A 14840-nucleotide genomic window follows, 5' to 3' on the forward strand; every position below is an offset into this window, starting at 1 on the left:
AAACCAAATAGGAGCTCATGTGCAATTCCTCAACTTTTCCACTGAGGCCAACCATGATTTCCTGGAAATTAGGAATGGACCTTTCGACACCAGCACTGTGATTGGCAGATTCAGCGGGCAGGACTCACCACCCTCTCTTCTAACAACCTCCCATGAGACCACAATATATTTCCATAGCGATCACTCTCAGAATAAGCCTGGCTTCAGATTTGATTATCAGGGTAAGGAAACTAAAAACAGGACAGAAGTTATTGAGCATTGACCATGTTACTGAATAGAAAACAACACAAGTACATCAGACTCCAAATCTCTTGATGTTGTATTTAGCATTGTTGTTTCATTTTCTTTTTGCTTTTGCACATTTATTTTCTCAAGCACTTCAATTTTAATGTAAATTTCAATACCTTGCCAAGACACTCAGTCAAGATAACGAGTAAACATGGTAATAACCCTGGCTCTGTAAAGCTGTGCATAAAATCCATCAGGTATCAAATGCTGCTGATGGCAGTTATTTCCTTAGAATCCAATGCAAAGTATGAGTCCAATGAGTGAATTCAAAATGCAATGAGTGTTGTAGAAATTGCCCTTTTTTTATCTTCAAAGACGGATCCATGAAAGCTATCGGAATTTGTACTGTAATGCAATGAAAGTTTGCAGACTTGAAATGACTTGTGAAATAGTATTTATGTAATTATATGTACATTAGCATATAAATCAAGCATTATATCCAGCAGTGCACACTTTTGCAGAGCTTGCATGACTGCCACAAAAGATACTCTGATCCACAGAAATCAGTTCCTTTAGTCATTCATTTTGCATCTGAAAGCCTCATCATATTTCCTATTTTGTCTATGAGATTTGAAAAAAATAAAAATAATAATATTTAGCAAACATTCAGATAATGGCTTCAGACTCAGGCAGAAATAATGAACTTGAAAAATGAATTTTTGTTTATTTTGAAACTCCTTTTCAAAGTGCTTTTATGACATCAGGGAAGACAATGGACAGAAAAAATGGAGAAACCCAGTGAAAACTTGACAATATATTGTGTGTGGTGTGCCTGCAATATAAAGTAATAGATAGGTTGCATTGCCATAAGTTTCAGATCTCCATAATTAAGGAAGTCTATCTGAGCTAAATTGGCAACATCTGTTACTGCAAAGTATTTGACTAAATTTGTTTGGATCCATTTTTGCACTTTCAAATGCATCTTTGGTGTATAGCAATCAGTTTTGCTCAATAGTTTCCAGAGTCTAGGCATAAAACAATTTGGTATTTGATGCTAAAAGCTCAGAGCTATCTTTTTTTGATGAAAATTGATTTGTTTGAGATAACGGAATTGCATGCACTTTTCATGAACTCTGTAGTTGGCTCAGCATTCTTCTGTCAGGACTGAAAATTAATCAAACATTTTTTCCCGTGTGTCATGTTGCAATTTTATTATAATGTCTCTCTTTCCCAGCCTATGAACTTCAGGAGTGTCCTGACCCTGAACCTTTTCGCTATGGTGTGGTGGTGGGGGCTGGTTACAACGTGGGCCAGTCCATCTCATTTGAGTGCTATCCAGGGTATCAACTGATGGGGCACTCCTTTCTTACCTGTCAGCATGGCACAACGCGCAACTGGGATCATCCGTTTCCTCACTGTGAAGGTACAACTCCTTCCATTTACTCCACAGTGTCAGTAAACATCTGGTACACTATTTGCATAGTGGGTTCAGACAGCTTAATTTAGCAAGCAGCCTTGTTTCATGTGCCAGTTTAATATACTGTATATTGTTCTATAGACATTTTGTTACTATCATTAATTACATAGTAATAACAATAATAATGTGTAAATACAAGCAGCTCCGTATAAGTATTTGCACAATAACTAAATTTTTCTTTGGCATTACTTAATATCTACAAATATATAGTACATCAACACTGCAATTTCACGTTTTTTTTTTTTTTTTTTTTTTATTTATTTATTTTATTTATTTATTTATTTATTTTATCAATAAAATATTAATCTATTAATGCAGTAAACACATAAATCACCAAAAAATTTAAATTTGTGTTTTAGTCCTGTATGGCTTTCTTTCCTATTCAGAACACAAATATGATGCTTTAATGAATATCATGGTCCACCTCTCTAATATTGGTAGAGACTCTCTTTTAAGCCTTAAATAAGGATCCAAAAGTACCAAAAAAGTAGTCCATGTGACTATAAGTCATTTTTCAGTGAAAATCTTGCTAAAATCAATGTAAGTTCTCGCATGAATTTGCATCTCATTGTGAACAAGCTTCTTTTTTCACTCATTTACAAACAATGTAAGCTACGATTTTAACTGTAAAAAATGACTTAAATTTCAGACTGTTTCTCACAGAATTATGTGCATACATTCCGAAGACTTGGAATATGACACATGAGTCGCATGGACTACTTTTATGATACTTTTGGGGTCTTTTTTTTATTTTATTTTTATTTTTATTTTTTTAGTTTAAGTGAGACTGTCCACTGCCATTGTTTTGAAAAGACGGCCTGCAGTATGGTTGTGTTTCACAGAAGAAAGAAAGTCATAAGGATTTGGTAGAACATGAGGGAGAGTTAATTATGACACAATTTTAATTTATGGGTAAACTTTGTCTTTAAGTACTAGCAAGTACTGGTTATTCTTTCTTCTAGCCATCTTTACTCCAGGCTTGAATGTGGGGTCAGTTAGGGCAACTGTACATAAATGCAAATTCAGCCCCCTTACAATAAACTATCCCTACAGACTCAAGGGCTATTCTTTATCATCCCCCCATCCTCCAGAGGGCATGATGGGAAAGCAGAGGATTCTCATTCGTATGCCTTATCCTTGACCCACATTTTCATGCTCATTTTTTTCTGTTGATTCAATGAGTTAATTAAGCAGCGGGTCGTGAGGTTGCTTATGCATGGGGGACGCTGAATGCTCGCGTGGGAATAAAGACATTTTGGGGAGGTACTCAAGAGTCTGACAGAGTATTTGCAGCCTCGCTGTCTCATTCAGGTGTCTTTTCATTGCCCAGTGTTTTCACACATGTAGATCCACAAATAGAAACACATATTATTCATCCGTTCTGCGCATACAATAATCCACAATGAACAATTTAGCACCAACCTGGGTCTTGTTATAAGCAGCAAGCATGGGTAATTGAATTTGTGGTAATCGAGGGCTCTGGTGTGTCAGTGAGAAACAAGAAAGACAAAAATATGACTCCACATTGTGTTATATGCACACTGTCAAGACAAAAGACTCTTTTGTTCAGATAAAGTTATTTTGCTATTAGACCATAGCTGTAGCTTGAAAGTCTCTTTGAAAGGGAACCATCTTGGATGGCTTTAGTGGGCACTTAGCAGGTGAATTACAATTTTGATGGCTTGAAAAGTCACTCTTGAGAGTACCTTCAGTGAGATAGTAAGTTGTATAAGGGCCAAGATGGAATGAAAAGGGCAAAGAATACTGTCAAAATATGAACAATGGCCACATTCATTTTCATTACACGTCAGAATGGCATGCCTCACTCTCTTGGGATTTTCACACTTGAAATGGTTTACCCAGCGCCATTCTTAACCCTTGGTAAATGTAATCCTGGGTAATCTCGTTTCATGTTTCACACTGTTCACTGTTATCCAGGGCAAGTAATTATTCCTGGGTATTCAGGTTTAAAGACACATTGTACATTTGTAAACCCTGTGTTAACTCCCTTATTTGTATATAAATGAGGTCAATAACTTTGTTTGAACAAATACAGCTTGAAACGGGCAATTTTTTTACAACTGCATGCACTTATTTGAAAATGTTGCAATGTAACACCCCATTTACACTTGGTATTAAGATGCGTCTCGGGTGATCCGATCACATGTGGTCAGGTGAGACACATTTGGTCATTTTAATTCATTTCCTGTGACCACTTGTGATCGGATTTGAGGGGAGGGTCTCTGATTTAATGATGACATACATCAGTCACTATTTCAGTGTGTTACTGCATGATGATAAACCACGAAAAGTCAGAAAAGACAAAGCGCGAAAAAAAGGTCACACTATTACAGCTGATATTTAATCTAAGCACAAACGCAACATTTCGAACTGAATTCTCTGTTGTTTTAGTGGATTACTTGTATTACATTTGTTTAATATGTTCATGCTTCTCATCTGTGTTGATATCAGACACACTGAAGAAGATCCATGAAGTTATCGGGCTAGCATATGTATCTGTTTGTTTTTTTTTTTAGATCGGATGGTTATTTCCTTTAAAAGCCACTCATAACCTTTAAAATTTACACTCTTGTTTTAGCACAGTGATAGATTGACAAGTGAGGGGTGGTGCTTTACTACTATCTGGGGCACATCAGGACTGATAAGCGTTTACACCTCAAATGCGATGTGGTCACAAGCGTTTTTGACTACCTTTGTATGTGGTTTCAGCTCCGATCACAAAGGGCTTTAGACCCTGTTTAGACCTGTGATCGGATCACCAAAAACACATCCTTATACCATGTGTAAACGGGGTCATAATCAGCTCTAGCCATTTTTAAATCACCTGAAATGTAGAAAAGAAAAACAAGTAACACAATCCTTTCTTCTCTCCAGTTAATGTGTTTGCTGTCATCATTCAACATATTCGTGTTTCTCTCAGACACTGAAACTAAACATGTGGAAGCTTCTGTAACTGTACAAAGCACATTAATAATTAATGAGGTAAACAATTAGTTTACGATAGGTTGCCTGTTACGCAACATCTCTGAAAGGGTTAGTTCACCCCAAAATGTAAATTCTTCCATCAATTTACTAACTCTCATGACGTTCCAAACCCACATGACTTACTTTCTTCTGTGGAGCACAAAAGATCTTATGCAGTATGTTAGTCTCAGTCACCATTAACTTTTATTGCTTCTTTTTTCATACAATGAAAGTGAATGGTGACTAAGGCTGTCTCTCTTCCCCCTTTTGTGTTCCATAGAAGAAGGAAAGTCAGACGGTGAGTAAATGATGACATGATTTTCATTTTTGGGAGAACTATTCCTTTAACAGCTGTCACATTCTAGCACCACCTTGTTTCACATTGTACATTGTACACAATTCGATATTAGCACCACAAAAGTGGGGCAGAGGTGCATTGCGAAACATTGCATTACCGAGGATTTAAATTGCTCTGAGCCTGTTTAAAAAGAATATAAACCAGGACTGAGCAGTGTGAAATGCCTTTCTCTGTCTATTAATTTGTCTTTGTCTTTCTTGCATACTGTACTTTCCCCAGATACTGCCCTAGCCATCACCTGCACATGCTGGCACTAACAGTTTGCATCAAAGGTTCTCAGTGCCCTGTCATGCACATAGACTTCCTCTCCCATACATTAGAGGGATGATCGATTCTCTCCTCCATTTTCCAACCTGTCCACATCACAAGGCTCTCTATGTCCCCCTTCCTCTGCCCCATATCCTCCCATTCCTACTCACCACTCAAGTTTTTTTAACCAATCGATAGCATCACCACGCATTTCTGCTTGATAGCGCAGTGTTTTTTTTTTTTTTTATCAATGCCCTGATCGATACTTCATTTAGCAGGTAAGGTAGTGAGAAAGAGCACACAGCATCTGAGATTAGCATAGGCACCCCTCGCAGGATGCTGTCGGAGATGAGAGGAAATTAAAAATTTAAATTTGAAAAAGATAGAGAGTGTGGGAATGAGTGGGGAGGAATGTGGGGACGGCAAGACCTTGACTGTGCAAGAAACTGCTGAGAGTGAAGTCGGAGCTAAAGTGTATTACGACATGTCCCTATGTATGCGTACAATTGTGGGCCTATCTTTATTCTGCCATCCAAATCATATTGATTATTTCCCCTCCGAATCGGGCAAGCTGCAGCATGGGATCAGCAGGGACTGAAAGGGGATTTGATTTCATATGTCTGGGGCTCATTTGAATCAGTGGAAACATGGACACATCTATATAAATGCAAAGCACTGGCTGCAAGAGGGATTTCTAAGATGGAGCCGACGAGGAAAGTGTACCATTGGGAGGACTGAGTGATATTTTAGAAGCCAGTGGGGCTTTTCACACTTGTCACTCTGCCCTTATCCGGGTTCCCACTTTCTTCACCAGCCCCTTGCTGGATAAGGTTCGGCCCCTTATCTTGCTAGGACATTCTGGATGATGCCACGGGACTGTCTTTCTTTAACCTTTGGGCCCTACAAGATATGTTAAGGTGCAGGCAATGGAGAGAGACTTAATTCCTGTCTAATTCCTAGGGAATCCCCTATTGTATGTGCATTTTTGTATTTTTTATTTTTTATTCTGTTATATTCTTACTTGTCTTATAGTGCCCTGTGGAGGTAATATTACATCAGACAATGGCACAATCTTCTCCCCTGGTTACCCAGAGGACTACCCCACTTCTGCAGACTGCAGCTGGCTGATTACAGTGGCACCTGGCTTGGGCATTCGGCTTAATTTCACCCTTCTGCAAGTCCATGGCCCACAGGACTTCATCACTGTCTGGTGAGTGATCTGACTTCTTGTTGTAATTATCCAGTCAGTACATCCAACTCTGCTTGTCACCTTCTCTTTCTCTGTCTCCCTTTTTCTTTTTCTGTCAGTCTCCTTTCTAGGACAGACCACATGTACAGTATAGCTGATTCAGACTGGTGTTTAATTAATGAACCTCTTTACTGAGAGTAATTCAGGTCTAGTCACCTGAGGACTGTATGCACAGTTAGGACTCACGGCTCTGGCACAGGTTCCCTTTAAACGTAATATAACACTGCTAAAACCTGAAAGTCTAATCACACACCTATTCTAAATCTATCTTCCTCTCTTAGCTGTAGCACCATGAGACAATAGCAATGGCCTCGACTTGTGTTTGAATCAAAATTCCGTTCAAGGCAATTCAGTCCACGCGGCGGCAATCTTTGCAACACTCCCGGGCAGCTAATTTTCTATGTAAACAAGTGGCATAAAAGTACAGCTTCTATATACTTGAATGGGGAAAGACCGAAATCTTCAAAACAGGTGGTCAGAATTTTGTTCAAAGATCATATTTCAAAGCAGCACTAAAATCTGACCGTAATGGTATCATAAATTGTGCTTCATTAGCTCAGATCACGCTAAAACCGCTGTCCTTCAGGCTGGTTCAGCTAATGCACATGCGCGTTCTCGTGGTGATTAGCTCTTTTCTTAGACTTAATTTTCTACTTCTGCTGGCCATTGGGCATTCCAATTTCTCCCTTTAATTTTAATACCAGTGGTCCATCTCTGCTTAACTATCTCTGATTTAAATAACCTAAGGGTGCTTTCGTACTATAGCTTGTGGCGTGAACCTCAGTCTATTTGATTTTAGAGTTGGGTTTGTTTGTTTGGTGTGAAACTTATGTGTGTAACAGCGAACTCTACATGAGTTCACTTGAAAAGGTTACAATTATGTGAGCTCTAGTAAATTAAAAACATTGTCCTCAGTCATGGAAGTGAACCAATATTGATGATGTATTATTTTTTTATATTTTTTTATATTATAGTATAATCCATTACTCATAGCTGATTGACATTGAATAAATTGCTTTTGGAGAGTTGCTCGCATTCTTGCATCTCTTGAAATGTATCCGCATCAGAAAGGCAAGTGCCTATTTGTTTATGTATCTGTTTACGTTTTGGTGGCCGCTAGTACTAACTGTGGTACTCATGTTTATAATGTAAACATAACAAGGTTTGGACCCAAAAGAACTATCTGAAAGGAGACTGGCAGGTGGATAGAATCGCACTTGGGTTTGGACAAAGCAAGTGAACCAACTGTCACAATAGCATGAGAAAGCTTTGACTTTGTTTCCCTACTCTTTCTTATTGGCATTTTGTGTACTCTTGTACTTACATGCAGGATTCTGCCACTTAAAGTGAAGTTGGAAATACAGTATCACTAGAAGAGCATTTCCCCCACTATTCAGAGTTTTTTTTTTTTTTTTTTAACCAAAGCCAAGAAAAGATCCATCAAGACAGCTTGGCCTCAGTTCAGTGAGCCCTTTAGCCAACCAGATGCTTTTATGAATGCACAGGACAGAACGTAATCTGTAGTGCACGCTCAAACAGGCACAAACAGATGGTTTTGAAACTGAATGGTCATGGCTAAAACTGGGATCAGGTTGCTGCCAAATTGTTTCCCACTGACAAGTGGACAGGAAGGATGAGACTAAGCTCCCTAGGTAGTGACTTCAATTTCACACTGCTTCCTTGACACAGAGGCTGAGCCTGAACTTAGAGTAAAATAACCATAACGCACTACCTTAGAGAGAGCCTCTTGAATCAGAGAAGTAATCAGTATGGCTAGAATTGTCTTTCAGATCAGTAAAGTAATCAATATGCTGAGAACCTTCTCTCAAATCAGCAGGGTAATCAATATGACTATAATAAACAATATGACAATAACTCACTGTCATTTTAACCAACAAGGCATGTAGTGTTCCCTTGTCACATTGACTATGCAATGTTCGCAGGTTTATTAAATTAATTTTAATGTTGTTTCTTCAACAGGGATGGACCTCAGGATACGGCTCACAAATTGGGAGTGTTTACAGAGGGAGAACCCAATAACCCACCCAGCAGCACATCAAATCAAGTTTTAATACGTTTCCGGAGCAGCTCTGAAAAAGGCGGACTGTTCAAGATCAACTACCAAGGTAATCGATCAGTAATTCCTCAGCAGTGTTGGGGGGTAATTGAAAGTAGATATGTTACTAACTTGGCCACATTTGTCACAAGCATGAAAGTAGTGCAACTGTTTTCAAAATAGTGCAGATTTTCCAGTAACAAGCTACTGTTTTCTAACAAGTAGCAGTGTAAAATTATACTTTTCCATCACTATGCTTTCAATGCCTTGGATAAATTAGATGTAGCCTATTATTTTGTTTTTTGTTTTTTTTTTTTTTTTTTTGTATTCTAAATTTATCAATTCAAGTTTAATGCTGTCAACTGTCTCCAGAACTGAGTTAATTCATTGAAAAACCCTCTATTTTGTACCAGAAAAATATTGCTTTGATTTAAGGACAAATGATATACTATAAAAAGCATATTTATATATTTAAAATGAACCCATTTCCCTCCCAAATAACTACTTTTTGGTAGTAACTTGTAGTGTAGCTACAGAAACTACCTTTTCAAAGAAAAAATAAATAAATGCTTGATTGTAGTTTAAGCTCTTTAAATTATGAGCGCCTTGTTCATTGCCAAGTTCCAGTTTCAAAGTAGCTTTCCCAACACTGTTGCTTAATAATTCCATCTTTTGTTCCTCCAGAGTGCTATATTACATGGCTGTCCCCTTTCTCTCTATCTTTCTGTCTCTGCCTCTCTCTTATAGCCTATAGACTTCAGTTTTGTTTGCCACCCCCCATCATTCCAAATGCAGAAATTCTGATGGCCAGCAAGGAGTTTAAGATTGGTGAGTTTGGATCTGTTTTGCATGCAAATGCACAATCTATTTTGTGTGGCCGCTTGTACGTGTTCATTTTTTGGACTCGCTGGCTCCACTGGCCTAGCCCGGTATAAGTGGAACATTTTGAGCAGAGACGCAGACTGCCAGTTCATTATCAGGCTTTAGCGCCTCTCATTAATAATATTCCCAGAATAGCAGAGCCACCCACATACATGCCTCCCACCCCCACCACAACCATTAAAACCCATCGAGAACTCACTTTGTGGAGAGAAAAAACCCTTCGATGCTGGGCTACCAGTCCCAGAGGGCAGTGCTGATATGCTGACTCATTGCCAGAATCCAAAACAGATTTTGGTGATGTATTGAGTGCTGTGTGTTGTGCATAATGTTTTTTTTTTTTTTTTCATTGCAGTCAAGGAATTTTATCATCTTAGAAAAATACAAACTTTTCTCCACACTCTTTAATAGATTGTTGAAATTATTCAACAATGGTTTGGTTTTACCTTAGAGTGTCCACAGAAAGCACTTATAAATAATGAACCAGTCGTGACCTCACTGGTCCTCTAGTGATGAGTCACCAGCGCTAACATGCAGCGTTACGTCTGAAATCCGATGTTAAGAAGAGAGCAGGATAATTGTAACACTTTTTGGTTTTTGCTTTGGTTTTTAGCCTGAAGCCTGACAATTTTACTTCAATCTTCTCATATGTCTGCAGTCATAACCATTGTCAAATAAATGTATAACTTAACCCAGATTCCTGGGTATTCTTCATGCACTGGACCCTCATTTTCACTACTAAGAAGGTGTTAGATTCATAGAGACAGAATCAGGGTCTAACTTCTGAAGGAGAGATGACTGTATTGTGATTTTAATAATTGTAAATAAAAGTACAGACTTTTTTTATTATATATATATATATATATATATATATATATATACAGTTGTGCTCAAAAGTTTGTATACCCTGGCAGAAATTGTGAAAGAACTGTCAAAAGACCAGCATAACAAGGTAATGGAACTTTATAAAGATGGGAAAGGATATAAAAAGATATCCAAAGCCTTGAAAATGTCAGTCAGTACTGTTCATTCACTTATTAAGAAGTGGAAAATTCGGGGATCTCTTGATACCAAGCCAAGGTCAGGTAGACCAAGAAAGATTTCAGACACAACTGCCAGAAGAATTGTTCTGGATACAAAGGTAACCTCAGGAGAAAGACAGGCTGCTCTGGAAAAAGACGGTGTGGTTGTTTCAAGGAGCACAATACGACGATACTTGAACAAAAATGAGCTGCATGGTCGAGTTGCCAGAAAGAAGCCTTTACTGCACCAATGCCACAAAAAAGCCCGGTTATAATATGCCCGACAACACCTTGACACGCCTCACAGATTCTGGCACACTGTAATTTGGAGTGACGAGACCTAAATAGAGCTTTATGGTCACAACCATAAGCGCTATGTTTGGAGAGGGGTCAACAAGGCCTATAGTGAAAAGACTACCATCCCCACTGTGAAGCATGGTGGTGGCTCACTGATGTTTTGGAGGTGTGTGAGCTCTAATGGCATGGGGAATCTTGTGAAAATTGATGGCAAGATGAATGCAGCATGTTATCAGAAAATACTGGCAGACAATTTGCATTCTTCTGCACGAAAGCTGCGCATGAGACGCTCTTGGACTTTCCAGCACGACAATGAACCTAAGCACAAGGCCAAGTTTACCCTCCAGTGGTTACAGCAGAAAAAGGTGAAGATTCTGGAGTGGCCATCACAGTCTCTTGACCTTAATATCATCGAGCCACTCTGGGGAGATCTCAAACATGCGGTTCATGCAAGACAACCAAAGATTTTGCATGAGCTGGTGGCATTTTTCCAAGACGAATGGGCAGCTATACCACCTGTAAGAATTTGGGGCCTCATAGACAACTATTACAAAAGACTGCACGCTGTCATTGATGCTAAAGGGGGCAATACACAGGATTAAGAGCTAAGGGTATGCAGACTTTTGAACAGGGGTCATTTAATTTTTTGCTTTGTTGCCATGTTTTGTTTTATGATTGTGTCATTCTGTAATATCCTACAGTTGAATATGAATCCCATAAGAAATAAAAGAAATGTGTTTTGCCTGCTCACTCATGTTTTCTTTAAAAATGGTACATATATTACCAATTCTCTAAGGGTATGCAAACTTTTGAGCACAACTGTATATACATATATATAAGTGAGTGTGTTGTGCATTAAGTCATTACCAATGTTACATCTATTTTTGTGAGTTTAGAATTACCCCTGCTCTCCCCTACATGTCACTGCTTTTCAGGCATGTACAGAGATGTATTCATTAACATACATTTTTCTTTATAGGTAGTTATGTGTTGGTGCTGGCTTGTTTAATCTCTGTAAAACGGAGTGTGCATGCAGAGCTTCACCGGGGTTGAAACAGTCATAGTCTTTGGTGCTTGCCTGCACTGATTCACCGCTGTTTTGATCACTGATTATCCACTACATTCACTTAATTCAGAAATTTAACAAAGACCGATGTGCTTGGGTGCCGACGTTAATGCATATTGAAGCAGCCCCAAAATGTACACATGCACACATTTCAGAGCATGCAAAGCCTATTTGAGAAAAAGGATTCTTTGCAGCCCGTTATTTGTCCATTATTGCAGGGGAGTAAAAGCTACATTAAAAAAACCACTCACTGAATGTAAGCGAATTTAAAGACAAGCTTTTTTTTGTTTTTTTTGTTTTTTTTTCAAAACCTGAATCATATGGTTGTATTTCTAGGTGTTTTCCCCTCTTAGCTGAGTCACAGAGTGCCTGAATATTTGTGTAGCAACAGGAAGAGCTGCTTCAGGGATCTGAGCAGCCCTCAGATAGCGGTTGATGGGTGTTATGAATGTAAACCATGTGGTGTGTTGCGTCCTTAATTACATTGCAATGCAGCTTCAGCACAATACGTTTCCCTTTGGTTCTCACTTTCTCCCTTTTTTTTTTTTTTTTTTTCTTTTATCATCACTGTCAGCCATTAAGTGCAACAGTGAGAGGACTTGGCCTTCATCAAGTTCTAAGTAAAGCAACAGAAGGAATGAACAGATGCTGTTTCTGTTGTTCTGAGCTTCTCAGAATTCCCAGGTTCTCCATAATATTTCAGAAGGTGTGACGTGCATATGAAAGGCAATCGATAAAGCAATGATGAATTTTCTTTAACTTGTTCAGTCTGTTTATCCTCTTTAATCTCTCTACAGGTGACATTGTGCGCTACAGGTGTTTGCCAGGATATCAGTTAAATGGGAACAGCATTCAAACCTGTCGCCTGGGGACACACCTGGAGTTTGAAGGGCCCCCACCATCATGTGATAGTAAGCTATAACTCTAATGGGTATTCAACAAATCAGCATTAACCAGCCTGAACCAGCATTAAAGTTCTAATGCTGGTCTAAGCTGATCTTTCCAACAATGATGTTCATTTCTCATTAGTACATTAAAGGTTAACTTAAAGTTCTGAGTCAATTTTAAGTAAACCATTCTTAGGTTCATTCTCCCAAAAGGTGTGAACACTGTGGCTCTGTGGCATTATCAAATCATGGTATTATCAAATCAGTGCTCTGTTGGTCTGAGTATCCTGCCCAGCCCGACACGGCAACGTTAATTCAATCAATGGCGTGAGTTTGGGGTGGGACTGTCTGTTGGCCAATCAATGGTAGAAGGATGGACTGTTTGTGAAACCTGTTTGAGAGCATTAATAATGTTTGCAGTTATTTTTGGTAACTATAGTGGTGCAGTTATTAAACATTTCACATGTAAACTGTATTGTTTCCTCTGTTTCTTTTCAATGTAATCTTTACCCCCATCTTGTTTTGCAAAAGACTTGTCCGTTGGTTTTATATACTATAAAATCCACCCCCACTGTCTTGCAGTGCATGATGTTGACTATTGATCATGGTGGTTGGATTTGTGCTATATGAAGCTTCATTATTGCTATTGGCTTAGAGGCGGGGATGCAATACCTCAGCATCTGTCAACCAAACCCCATGAGTGTTCTACATGCTCATCTACCTTTCCTCCAGCTAGGATTTGATTTGCCATTTTTCATAAACTGCCCCTCATTATGTTTGTCTCTACAGTCTCAGTGAAGTAGAATTATCTCTGCACTATCTGAACTAGTCTTCACTGTGTAGGGCCAACTAAAAAGCCTCTTCTGATGGGCGCTGACATCTATATTGTGGCCTGATAAAGCATTTGGCACCCGTAAAAAGCGTATGAATGTCTGCATTATGTAAAAACTAAATATTAATCATACCAATTAATTAATTGTAAAGAAAGGTAGCACAAGCGTATTTTTCAAGCAAAACATTTCACTTTTTTTCTTTTTTTCAGGTTTCAAATGATAAAAAATATATTTTCTGTTCAGAATTAAGACACCAGTATTTGGATGCTTTCTGGTTGTCAAATGTAGTGTAACATTTCCATAGTTAATGTGATGAACTACACCTGGATTGCTCTGCTAGGACACCTGTGTGAACTTGAGAGGAATTGACTTCATTCATCCTCTAAAATTACCTTAGGACCATTTGGTTAAAAGTAATTACAACAATGACTAAAAAAAGTGAAATTAGCTCTAAGAAAAGGTCTAGTAGTATGATTTGTTTGCAGACACCAATGTAATAATTGGTTCTCTAACGCATTGACATTAAGACATTTTTAACTGTGGTTTAAGCATCCAAACAGCATACCTTTGGGTCCACTGTATATCTAAACGTATCTAAACTATTCCTTTCTGTGTTTTCTTCATTTACCTTGTAAGTAAATGGTAACTGGGCTGTTTACTGGCAGGGATTTAAAGGCAGAAATGCAGCTGTTTGGCAAAAATCTGATGAAGGCCTGTAGAAAAAAAAATATAAAAAAATAAATAAAAAAGGCTAATTAATGGAACAAATAATAGGCAGGAAGCTTTAACACAGACAGAGGTTGGGAGTTAGGGAAAGTGTTAAGTGGGATGAAACATACAGTAATTAGATTTTTTATAGTGCAGCAGGCTCAAACATGTACCTCCTCAACCTTCATGGTGAAGTGCTCTCTGCGAACTAGTGTAATTCATCCTAACATTAATAAGGTGTCAGCAGCTAATCGCTCTGGCTGTATATGAAAAGATCTTTATACTGAGGGCCAACATAGCCAGCTGACACCCGCTCCATTTGGTCGGGGTGCTGCCTCAGGTTGTCAGTCAGACTAAGTATGCCTGGCTCGTCAAACACGAGTGAGCGAAAGGGGCAGGGAGACAAAGAGAGAGGTCCTGGTGGAATGAGTGACAGAAGGATAAAGACAAAGGAAGGAAGAAAGCAATTGTATACACTGGTAAAAGATTATCTAAGGAGAAAAACAGGGACTTTACAGGAAAAAAGAAAGGACTATTCTGTATGTA

General features: G+C 38.6%; 1 protein-coding gene across 1 annotated transcript in view; it reads left to right on the top strand.

The window, feature by feature from the left end:
* LOC127420803 (CUB and sushi domain-containing protein 2-like) overlaps window positions 1–14840 on the top strand; it is a 491575-nt gene that overhangs the window by 409233 nt on the left and 67502 nt on the right. Inside the window, exons 41-46 of the mRNA XM_051663350.1 lie at window positions 12–221; window positions 1463–1651; window positions 6330–6507; window positions 8527–8672; window positions 9350–9430; window positions 12664–12777. Coding sequence (XP_051519310.1) covers window positions 12–221; window positions 1463–1651; window positions 6330–6507; window positions 8527–8672; window positions 9350–9430; window positions 12664–12777 — 918 coding nt within the window. The remainder of the gene's footprint in view (window positions 1–11; window positions 222–1462; window positions 1652–6329; window positions 6508–8526; window positions 8673–9349; window positions 9431–12663; window positions 12778–14840) is intronic.

This window comes from Myxocyprinus asiaticus, chromosome 30, assembly GCF_019703515.2.
Source record: "Myxocyprinus asiaticus isolate MX2 ecotype Aquarium Trade chromosome 30, UBuf_Myxa_2, whole genome shotgun sequence".
NCBI classification, from domain to species: Eukaryota; Metazoa; Chordata; class Actinopteri; order Cypriniformes; family Catostomidae; genus Myxocyprinus; species Myxocyprinus asiaticus.